General features: G+C 40.3%; 1 protein-coding gene across 1 annotated transcript in view; it reads right to left on the bottom strand.

The window, feature by feature from the left end:
- LOC124787832 (vacuolar protein sorting-associated protein 13D) overlaps nt 1-12460 on the bottom strand; it is a 557316-nt gene that overhangs the window by 40886 nt on the left and 503970 nt on the right. The window contains exons 59-60 of the mRNA XM_047254770.1: nt 5952-6161; nt 5651-5833 (exon numbers count right to left, since the gene is read on the bottom strand). Of these exons, the coding sequence (XP_047110726.1) occupies nt 5651-5833; nt 5952-6161 (393 nt within the window). The remainder of the gene's footprint in view (nt 1-5650; nt 5834-5951; nt 6162-12460) is intronic.

The raw sequence follows: 12460 nt of genomic DNA, 5'->3' as shown, positions 1-12460 counted from the left end.
AAAACAACGAGAAAATATAACATTGGTAACATTTGGTTTGTAGACCAAAGAACAACAAATATACTCTTAATTATTATCCCTCATGGTAAACCTTAAATTGTAACATTTGTAGATTTACAGAAAGCTTTAGAAAATGTTGTCTGAAACACATTTTTTGAAATTCTGAAGATAGCACGCATAAAATAAAGGTAGCAAAAAATTGTACAGAAGCCAGATTGTAGTCATAAGAGCCGAAGGGCATGAAAGCGAAGCAGTAGCTGAGAAGGGAGTGAGGCATGGTTGTAGCCTACCCCCAATGTTATTCAGTTTGTACACAGAATAATCATTTAAGTAAAACAGAGAGAAATTTGACAACAGTATGGTTAAGCTTAGAGAGAAAAAATAAAAACTTTATCGTTTGAAGATGATGACATCATTCTGACAGAGACAGCAAAGGACTTAGAAAATTAGTTCAGCAGACTGGACAGTGTCTTGAAAAGAGGTTATAAGATGAATACCCAGAAAACTGGAATGGAATATAACTGAATTAAATTATATGATTTGGGGGAACTGGGAGTATGGAATAAAACACTGAAAGATGTAGACAAGCTCTAGTATTTGTGCAGCGAAATCACTAACAATAGCACAAGTAAAGACATAAAATGCAGATTTGCAATTGCCAGAAAAGTGTTTCCAAAAACAGAGAAATATGTTAATGACTGATTTAAATTAGGAGTTTAGCATTATACATAAGTGAAATGTGGATGACAAACAGTTCAAATGAGAAAAAAATAAAAGCTTTAGTAATGGAATATTTGTTAAGAATGCAGAAAGATTAGAGGGGTCGATCAGATACGTAATGAAAAGGTACCGAAGTGGAGAGAAAACACATCCTGAGGCATCAAGGAATCATCAGTTATCTGTTTCAAAAGAGAGGAAAGTGAAGGCAATAAAAATTGTTCAGGGACACCAAAGCTTGACTACAGCAAATAGGTTCAAGTGGATGTAGATCACAATGTGTATGAAGAGATCGCACTCACACAGAACAGCCTAAAGTGGAGAGTTTCTTCAAACCCACCTTCGTACTGAAGATCACGCCAACAACAATGACAAAAATAATAACACAGCAGCACCAGCAATATACAAAAGTTTTATAAACAATCTAACCACATATTCAAGTGATTTTAAATTTAAAATGTTTCTGGAATCAACAAAACAAAACAAAATTACATATAGTAAAATTTAGCATAAAGGTAGCTTAACTGTCATGTTAAATTTATCCATACTCACTCTTTTTCTAGAAATTTGCTACAATTTGTGAGATATATACATTTACGTATGAAGCAGGGAGAAGAAATAAAAACTTCAGTTTGTGGATTATGACATAATTCTGACAGAGACGGTCTGGTCCTGGCAGCCAGAGACAGTGGTCATGCATGTGTGAGCGTGAATATATATCTGTGTGTGTGTGTGTGTGTGTGTGTGTGTGTGTGTGTTTTGTCTATTTCGGCAGGAGCCTTTTTGGCTGAAAGCTTAGTGTTTAGTAGTCTTTTTGTTGTGCCTATCTGCCCTGCCTACAAAATATCATAGTAATATCAGCTGCCACAACCTTATAGAAATATATTGTATTAATTTTCATTTCTCTACCTTCTCTGGCTTCTATTTATTTTATTAATCAAATTGTATTTGAACTAATATTCTAATCTCTTTAATACATTTCAAACTGATTTAAAAATAAATACAGTAGCTCCTCCTTACTGTACACACATCTCATACCAAAGCAACTAGAGATTTCTTTTATCCTTGCAATGTCTGTCACATTTTCCATCATTGTTGTTGTTATCATCAGTTGTTATTAGCAGTGCTTTTGTTAAGTGCATGATATGTACACTTAGTGTAAGTAATTTCAAAGGGTACTACATCAATAATTTCTGACATTTGTACCCCCCCCCCCTCCCCCCCATAGCAAACAAAGGAAAAAAAAAACACTCAAATTTCCATTCCAGTGTATGACAGTGGCTACAGGAGAAGAAAAAAAAACATACCTATTTCCCTTCCAGTGCACGACAGTGGCTACAGAAAATCACTCTTGGCAAAAGAATAAACTTTAGTAATGTATTCCCTTGTTCTTTCTATCAGTTATTTACAGCCACTTCCCAACAAGGCTTATTTGTCAGCGGGTAATTGCAGCTGATGAGCATGCATTCTATATGCAGTAAATATGATTACAGGAGCATACGAGGAAGTGTGCAGTAGCGTTTGTATAAGGCATGTTCAGAAATTAAGTGTACTGTGAACATAAAGCTCTGTAGAGGATGTCAAATTAAACACTTTTCAGCTGTCAATTTTCAACCTTATTTTATTGGGCAACCAGTTTCAGCATTTTACTACACCATCTTCAGGTCACTGACTGATGTGTAGGAATAATCTGCATCACTTGTGACCAAAACAGGGGCCAGCAATACTAGTATTAGTAGATCACAAGTGAGGTAGATTATTCCTACACATCGGTCGGTAAAATGCTGAAACTGGTTGCCCAATAAAATAAGGTTGAAAATTGACAGCTGAAAGGCATTTAATTTGACATCCTCTATCAAACAGCCAAGTCCCACAACCATTGCTAAAAAGATGGACATACAGAAATAACTCTGTGGTTTTCTGTTTTGTGAGGGTTAGAAAAGAGTGGTAGAGTGGGGTCTCTTGACCAGAGCAAGCATGACAGGAAAAGGATGGTAGGTAGACTCACATTATAGTGTCCAGATGCATGAATGAAGATGGTCAGAAATTGTGCCAAGTGCGAGCCACATGCTGAAGGAAATTTCTTTGTGAATCAAAATGGTTTATTGCGAAGGTGTTATGAACAGAGGTAGTGTATTTAAGTAGTGTAGGGAGTTTAATTGAGGTAGAACAAATGTTTATGACGAACACAGGAGTGGAAAATCATTTATTCTGACTGATGTATTGATGTAAAAAATTGAGAAAACATCATGAAGGTCAACAACTGACAATGGAGTAAATTTCTATGATGTTTCCACAAAACTCCAGAACTCTCTCATATGAGATACTCTCAGAAATGGTTGTATACCAGAAACTGTGTGCAAGATGAGTCCCAAAACAGCTGACTGAGCAACACAAGAAAAATTGGGTCAATAGTGCCCACACACTCTTGAGCAACTTGAACTGGAAGGTAAGGATTTTCTGAGCTCTATTGTGACTGGAGATGAAACAAGGATGGCCGATTGCAGGCCTGTGACAAAACAGAGTCATCACACCAATTACCCATCTGTCAAAAAATTTGAAACCACAATTTTGGGTAAAAAAATGATGGCCTCAATGTTTTGGGATCAAAAAGGCATTTTTGGTCGAATTTATGCTTCGGGGGGAGACCATCAACGCACAGTGATACTGTGAGACCCTAAAAAACTCTAAAGGGCATTCAAAACAAAAGGAGGGGAATGCCAATGAGGCAAATGTGCTTGTTGCACCAGATTGCTCATCCTCACAAAACCTTAGCCATGAAAGCACTCTTAGACTCACCTGGTTGGGATGTTTTGCACCACCACTCACCTTCCCGTGACTTGATGCCTTCAGATCATCATCTTTTCACTTACCTGAAGACACACAAGAGTGGAATTAAATGTTCAACTGACGAGCTGGTGCAGAAAGGGGTTCTGAAGTGGATGAAGGAGCTGGCTGAAGAGTTCATCGAGGAGAGCATAAAGAAGCTTGAACCATGGCTCATCAACGAACATCGAACAGGACAATGATTACATGGAAAACTAGTCAACAAGTATATCAACAATATCCTGCAATTCCTTTTTATTCAAAAATATTTTTTTTAATTACATAAAAATTTAGTAAACTTACTTTCTGCAGAGGCCTCATACATAATTGAATGCCTAATTGATGTACACCTCTTAACGTCACAAAATATTTAATTAGACAAATATCTATTTTAGTAAAAAATTAAAAAGTGCATGAAAGGAGACTATTAACATGTGTAAACTGAAGGGATTGGCAGAAGAAACTACTAATCCTCAATTTAGTAGGTATATGACTGAACACATTATCTGTTGTGTTTTCGGGTGTGTGTCATGCCAGTACATAGTAGCTGCCTACATACTGCTAGATAGCTCTGTCTACTATACATACTGTTTTCTCTTACGGTATGTATGTTCTTGTCTTTGAATTTAACCAAACATGCAATACGCAATATCTCAAAACATGCTCATGTTAGTACTTTCTTCTCCCTACCCCTTCAATTAGGAAAATTCTTTACATAATAAACTGCCCAATAAAAAAAGTAAAACACCCTGAAGGGGACTAAGAAATGAAATGAAACTTCACAGGATAAGAGAGTGTATGATTTTACTTCACAGTGAGTGCAAAATGTAATAAAATTTTTTTAAGGAACCTGACAGTCTGAGCCCACTTATCAGTATGTCATTGCATACCTTCTGGTGTGGATGCATGCACTGATTTGGTTGGGAAGGTTATCATAAAGTCATTGCATCCTCTCCTGAGGCCAACAATCCACAAATGTTTTAAATGGTCCTTGATATCCTAGATACGGGCACTGTATGGAGTTGCCATCTAATCTGCTCCTACACATGTTCTATTGGAGAAAGATCTGGGCCCCTTGCTGGCCATGGGAGTGCCTCAACATCATGCATCTAGTTCATAGAGATGTGTACCATGTGTGGATGAGAACTGTCATGTTGAAAAATGGCACCACAATAGTGTCACATGAGAGGGAACAGGATTTCCATGACAGATTGTTGTCCCTCACTTGCTACCAGCAAACACCTGAAATCGTACCTGACCAAGATGCCAGGAGTGGCACTGCTATGTCTCTTGAAAATATTGAAAGAGTGGGATCTCTCCCCACGTACTGCAGAACTGTGATTCATCATTGAACACAATGTGACACTATCATCAGCAGTCCATGCTTCCCAGTTACACCAGTATTTCATTTGCAGCTATTTGGGTCATGGTGTTAATTGTAACCTACACATGGGACAGTACTTTCCTAGCCCAGCTGTTGCAAGTCTCTAACTAATGGTGCAGAATGACACAGAATGATGAATTATTTGTTCTGGCAAGTGTTACAAAATGCTTGGTGCATAATACAGTGATCCTCCAGTGTGTTGGTCAGACGTAGTCAGCTGGAAACCTGATGATGATTATGCCTGCTCTCATATTCCAATGCAGTCCAACATCAGGCCACTGTCACTTCTTAATGCCACATGGACACTCCATGATGTGGCCAGCCAGCCAAATAGAAACCCACAATGAAGACCTTTTGAAACTCTGTCAGGTACTGACAACATTGTCTCACACAAGTGAGCAACATCTTTATGTCCTTCGCAGAGATCACTCAACATATGACAGTGGACAGTGTTAATGCCACTTATATACCCTACCTGGCCTTGTAACAACACTAATGGGTTCTGGTGGCCATTATACCTGTCACAGAGAAGTAAAACTCTAATCATTCACATACTCACCCATGGTGTGTATGTGTATGAAGTTACACTGACATCTGACCATGACTTCTGGGTGCTCCCCCCCTCCCCCCCCCCCCCACCCCTCCATTTCTTTTTCAGGTAGTGTATATCATTCTAAAATATGTCACACATCTAGATTTTTTTAAACAGTGATTGGTACATACCTCTTTGAAATGTTTGATTATAGAATTAACAAGGAAAAGACTGCTCTCAAACTGATGGGTTTTGTAGTATGGCTCCAAATCAACTGCGGCATCTTCAAATTTAATTAGCTTCAGTCCAAGTTTACGCTTGATAGTGCGCAGTTCAGGAGCCAACTTGTTAGATGTCAATACACTCAACCGAATCTACAATGGAAATTATGATAATTACTATCTGAAAGACTTCCTGCAATGTGTGAATTACAGAAATCATGATGACTGTCTACATTTCTGATATAAAGTTCACTGGAAAAAAATTTCAAACCTGGCTGGGCTCAAGACGTAAACTTCCAAAGTAATAGCGCTTTGTACTAATTGATGAGGCTTCAGTGATCAATCTCTGAGTCTCAACATCACTTTCTTCCATAGCTTCTTGGTCAGCATCCAACTGGCTGTACCCCACAAATAGGAAAAGTTTCAGTAGAAGCCTTTCTTCTATTGTAATAGACAGGTTCTTCACAGAGACCATCAATCGCTGAAATTTAGAAAAAAGAAACTTAGAAAAAGCAAACCATGATCTATTTTACAGTAACTCAACTATATGTTACAGTACCCCTAACCTAATGAGAAATAATTAAATTTGAAAAATGCAATAATACCAAATGAAATCACAGAAGGTCAAGATTAACTGTCTAGGAGGATTCACAATAAATTAACATCACAGAAGACAGCACAAGAAGCTGTGTAAGCCTCTTGGAATACTATATAACAACATGGCAGAGGTACATAGTAAAACTAAAAATAAAAACATCAAGACCCAACAAAAAGAACATAAGAAAATTACACAGTGAAATCGCAAAGGGATTTTGGTAGCATAAGGTGACAAAAACCATAAAACTGAAATGCATGAAAAGAAAAGTGGGTCTAACTACATTTGAAGGCCCTTGTAAAAGGTGATTAAAATTACAAGGGGCATTAAAAAAGAAACAAGCCGGAGGCATAATTACAGCTGGAAGTCATTGTCTCAGGTGAATCGTTTGCCCCTCAGAGTCTTTTTAAGGGGTCCGAAAATAGCGTAATCACAGGGAGAGAAGTATGGACTCTATGGAGGGTGGCCAACAACCTCCCATTTGAATTTCTGCCGCGACTGTGTTAGGCGTATGAGGCTTTGCATTGTTCTGGAGCAGAATGACCCCCCATCCCCCATGGGTGAGGATGCCGGGTCATTTTGATTTGATTGCTTGGGGAAGGATGGCCAAGGTTTGCAAGTAACGCTGGGCATACACTGTTGTGCCATGCTACAGGAAGCGAATCAGAAGGGGGGGGGGGGGCATCTTGGTCAAACAAGGACGTTAGCATAATGTTTCCTGCACTTGTGTGGATGGCCTTGACTTTTTTTGGTGGTGGTGACCTAGGATGCTTCCACTGGAGACTTTGTCATTTTGATTCTGGTTGAAAGTGATGACACCATGACTCCTCTCCAGCCACCACTCGTGGCAGGAACGCATTCCCTTCCCGAGCATAGCGCTGCAGATGAGCAAGACACTTGGCCATTCAATATGCTTTCTGGTGTGGTTGAAGACTGTGGGGCAGTCATTGGGCACACACTTTGCACATGTGCAGTTGTTCCTTCATGATGGTGTGAAAACTTCTGACGCTCAATCAGACCACAGCAGCTATGGCTTTCACTGTCACTTGGAGGTCCTGGATAATAAGTGCATCCACCAGCTGGGCAATGCCATTGGTAATGCAGTGTCATGCTCCAGACTGTGCATCATCGGCTAATGTCCTTCCCTGAAGTGCTTGTGCCACGCCTTGACCACTGCAAGGGACATGCAGTGTTCACCATACACTTGTGACATTCGTCAATGAATGCTCATTCCTCCTACTCCTTCTGCTGTCAGAAAATGAACAACACCTCTTTGCTCTTCTTTTGATGCCTCCATGTCACTGTTTGCAATGCAACTGGCAGTGTTGGACAATTGATGCATGCTGCTGCTAGCTCTATATAGTCACGTGACATGCACACGTGCCCTCCAGTGAGGGGCTGTGAATTTCCACGTTCTGGTCGGAACCACTCCTTGGTACACACGCCACGATATTACCCTCCTGTCACCAGTTCGTGCATTCCAGACTGTGGCTTGTTTCTTTTTGAATGCCGCTTATGTATAACAGCAGAGACACTTACGAAATGTGTTACGAAAAGACGTGAGACTGGTAAGACTGTGTACGAACTGACAGTGTCGTTGCTTCTCCCTCCGCATGACTGGCTGAATAATGCCCTGGACTCAATGCACTTTTAAACTTGCTGCAGTTGCTACAGGAGTTTTGAGAGCATCTGAAGTAAAGTTGTATCTGCTGGTGTCTTATGACAATGAACCAGCAAAAGAATGAACAGTACTGCACCATTAAATTCTACATGAAGCTCTGTCAACCTCCTACTGTGATTAACGAAAAGTTATAAATAGTTGATGGAGAACATTTCTAGCCACAGCACAAGTGCTCAGAAAGAAAGTTGTGTGAGACAGTGTGAGTTGGGATTAGCCCAACTGACTTTTCAAAATTCATGCTGGTTGTAATGGAGAAGGACATTCTGTTCTAGATACCTCATTACGTATAAGCTCAGAATATGTTCTAATTATATACCAAATGTAAATGTAGGATATTGTACAATAGTTCTGTGGGTCATTTCTGCTATCCTTTTCATAGATGGGTGTGTCATGTCTTGTAATGAGTGTCTGGACATTAACTTTGGTGCCAATAACAGCTTTATATATAGCCAGAATTTTTTTGTGTTTTGTGAGGGACCCTTTGACAATATTCAGTTACAGTAGTTACTGAAAGCTTCACACATTGTCCTATCAACAGACAAACATGTTTTGTTCAGTATCTCTCTGTCTATAATCCTATGCTTTGTTTTTACAATTATTGTGTAGTAAGAGTCTTTGTTGCTGTAGAAGTTGCACATCAGTTACTATATTACCAGGAGAGTCCCTCCTGCAATGGTGACACATAATTGCCATGTAAGTACAAGCACAATGTATATCTGACATCTGGAGCAAAAATATTTAAAAACATTCACAATTAAGATACCATACCACAATAACGCCGTAATTCTTCATATTATGTCACATAATTACATTCTCATCATAGGGGCTCAACTGATGGTGGTTGCCAGACAGAATGAAAAAGGATGCCAGAAATGTTTACATTTCAGATTATATCCTTCATCAGAAGTAGAGTGTCACTGTTATTCTAGAAGCTAAGGCCTCCTCTATGTGGTGAGTAGCTCTCTATACCCTTCCCATATATATTGGTATCACATGCGATAGTAGCCAAGCTTCAAGATTCACTGACTTAATAAAGAAATATGGTTTCAAATTGAGTTTCTTTGAATGTACCAGAGACACTGGGCAATCAGCAACATGTATTGACAATGTTCTAACTAATTATGTATATGAAGATGAGTATAAATTTTGTCTAATTCTAGATATTTCAGATTATTGTGCATTGTTCATTGAACTGCCACAGACAGACAGGAACATCTCACATGCATGAGAACCCATATAAGCAGGAACTTTAGAAAAGAAAACTTGCTAATATGTAGTGAGAAGCTAAAAGAGAAAATATGGACTTTTGATCATTGTAACTCAAGTGACGAAAACTTTGAGAAATTCCTAAATAGTTTTATTGGTGCATTTAATTAAACATTTTCACCTAGACTCTGCAGCAATAAAAAAAACAGATAAAGTAAAGTAGATTACCCAGGGCATAAAAATTTCCAGTGTAAGGAAAAGGCAACTGCATAGAGAACTAAAATATAATATAGATATTAATTTCATTGAATATGGTAGACTCTATAAAACCAAATTTAAAAGAGTTGTCATGGCAGCAAAACAACTGGCAAATAACAGGCTAATTTTAAATCATAAAAATAAGACAAAGGCTGTGTGGTCAGCCATTAAATCTCAGTTAGGTGTTAAAGCCTGTAACCAAGAAATATCAAAAATTGACATTGAAGGAAATACTATTGCAAATCCAACTCAAATACCAGAATACTTTATAAATGTAGCTAGGTCTGATGTACATATAACAGATTATCACAACAAAGTAAATCCCTTTGGGCTAGGTGAAAATTCTGAAAACTTTACAAAATTCTTAAAAGTTTCTGTGGAGGATGTGGAAAATGCTATTCTAACATTAAGAAACAAAAAATCTGCAGGTTGGGATGGAATACCCATCAAAGTTAAAAGTGGTACACAACAGAATCGCAAACCCACTAGCTGAAACAATAAATCAATGTTTTGAAGAGGGCTGATTCCCAGAGGTACTGAAATATGCTGAAGTCAAACCACTCTTCAAGAAGGGATCAACAGAGATGATGGTAAATTATCGTCTTATCTCGATTCTCCCAGTCCTATCTAAAATATTTGAAAAACTTCCTGTTGCACAAATCCAAAACTTTCTTCCAAAGTATTCTGTTATTCTAAACACTCAATTTGGTTTTCAGCAGGAGAAAAAAACATCATAGATGCAGTAAACAGTTTCATTGAGAAAATAAGTACATCATCAGAGAAGAGAAATACGGTGGCAGGAATTTTCTGCGACCTCACAAAGGTGTTTGATTCTGTAAACCATGCACTGCTAATTTACAAACTTCAAAAGTATGGCATTGGCAGCAGTGGTAGTGCCCTACAATGGCTTAAATCGTACTTATCCAACAGAAAGCAAAGAGTTAGCATCTCTTCAAATGGCGCATATTATTTTTAAAGTGGGGAAGAAAAAAAAAAAATTATTTCAGAGAGTTCCTCAAGGCTCCATATTAGGCCCAGTCCTATTTCTCTTCTACACTCCTGGAAATGGAAAAAAGAACACATTGACACCGTTGTGTCAGACCCACCATACTTGCTCCGGACACTGCGAGAGGGCTGTACAAGCAATGATCACACGCACGGCACAGCGGACACACCAGGAACCGCGGTGTTGGCCGTCGAATGGCGCTAGCTGCGCAGCATTTGTGCACCGCCGCCGTCAGTGTCAGCCAGTTTGCCGTGGCATACGGAGCTCCATCGCAGTCTTTAACACTGGTAGCATGCCGCGACAGCGTGGACGTGAACCGTATGTGCAGTTGACGGACTTTGAGCGAGGGCGTATAGTGGGCATGCGGGAGGCCGGGTGGACGTACCGCCGAATTGCTCAACACGTGGGGCGTGAGGTCTCCACAGTACATCGATGTTGTCGCCAGTGGTCGGCGGAAGGTGCACGTGCCCGTCGACCTGGGACCGGACCGCAGCGACGCACGGATGCACGCCAAGACCGTAGGATCCTACGCAATGCCGTAGGGGACCGCACCGCCACTTCCCAGTAAATTAGGGACACTGTTGCTCCTGGGGTATCGGCGAGGACCATTCGCAACCGTCTCCATGAAGCTGGGCTACAGTCCCGCACACCGTTAGGCCGTCTTCCGCTCACGCCCCAACATCGTGCAGCCCGACTCCAGTGGTGTCGCGACAGGCGTGAATGGAGGGACGAATGGAGACGTGTCGTCTTCAGCAATGAGAGTCGCTTCTGCCTTGGTGCCAATGATGGTCGTATGCGTGTTTGGCGCCGTGCAGGTGAGCGCCACAATCAGGACTGCATACGACCGAGGCACACAGGGCCAACACCCGGCATCATGGTGTGGGGAGCGATCTCCTACACTGGCCGTACACCACTGGTGATCGTCGAGGGGACACTGAATAGTGCACGGTACATCCAAACCATCATCGAACCCATCGTTCTACCATTCCTAGACCGGCAAGGGAACTTGCTGTTCCAACAGGACAATGCACGTCCGCATGTATCCCGTGCCACCCAACGTGCTCTAGAAGGCGTAAGTCAACTACCCTGGCCAGCAAGATCTCCAGATGTGTCCCCCATTGAGCATGTTTGGGACTGGATGAAGCGTCGTCTCACGCGGTCTGCACGTCCAGCACGAACGCTGGTCCAACTGAGGCGCCAGGTGGAAATGGCATGGCAAGCCGTTCCACAGGACTACATCCAGCATCTCTACGATCGTCTCCATGGGAGAATAGCAGCCTGCATTGCTGCGAAAGGTGGATATACACTGTACTAGTGCCGACATTGTGCATGCTCTGTTGCCTGTGTCTATGTGCCTGTGGTTCTGTCAGTGTGATCATGTGATGTATCTGACCCCAGGAATGTGTCAATAAAGTTTCCCCTTCCTGGGACAATGAATTCACGGTGTTCTTATTTCAATTTCCAGGAGTGTATGTTAATGGCTTACCATTAAATATCAGTTTCCCATCAGTTCTGTTTGCAGATGATACTTCTGTCTTAGTTGAAGATCAGGCTTTGGAAAAAATTCCCGAATCTGTGATCAGTACCCTCACTACCTTAGAAACTTGGTTTCAGCTAAATGGGTTGAATCTAAACATATCTAAGACTCATGTGATGCGTTCAAAACCAAAAAGTCAAAATGTGAGCAGATTAAGATTGTACACAACAAACAAGATACAAAAGAAACTGACTCAGTCAAATTCTTAGGTTTAAATGTAGATAAAAATTTGAGCTAGCAGGCACACATTGAATATCTGGCCAATAAAATGGGCAATTTTACATTTGCAATGCAAATATTATCAACTGCAACTGACATAGACACATGAAAAGTAGCATATACAAGCTACTTTGAATTCATTATTAGGTATGGTATTGTTTTTTGGGGTAACTCGACAAACAAGTGCAGATACTACAAATACAGAAAAAAAAATCATTTGAAATATGTGCACTGCAACTCACAAAGAACAATGTCAACCATTATTTAGGAAACTTAAT

The sequence above is a fragment of the Schistocerca piceifrons genome, chromosome 3, assembly GCF_021461385.2.
Source record: "Schistocerca piceifrons isolate TAMUIC-IGC-003096 chromosome 3, iqSchPice1.1, whole genome shotgun sequence".
Lineage (NCBI taxonomy): Eukaryota > Metazoa > Arthropoda > Insecta > Orthoptera > Acrididae > Schistocerca > Schistocerca piceifrons.
Note: the sequence above shows the minus strand (reverse complement) of the source record. Positions and strands in the feature narration are given on the sequence as shown.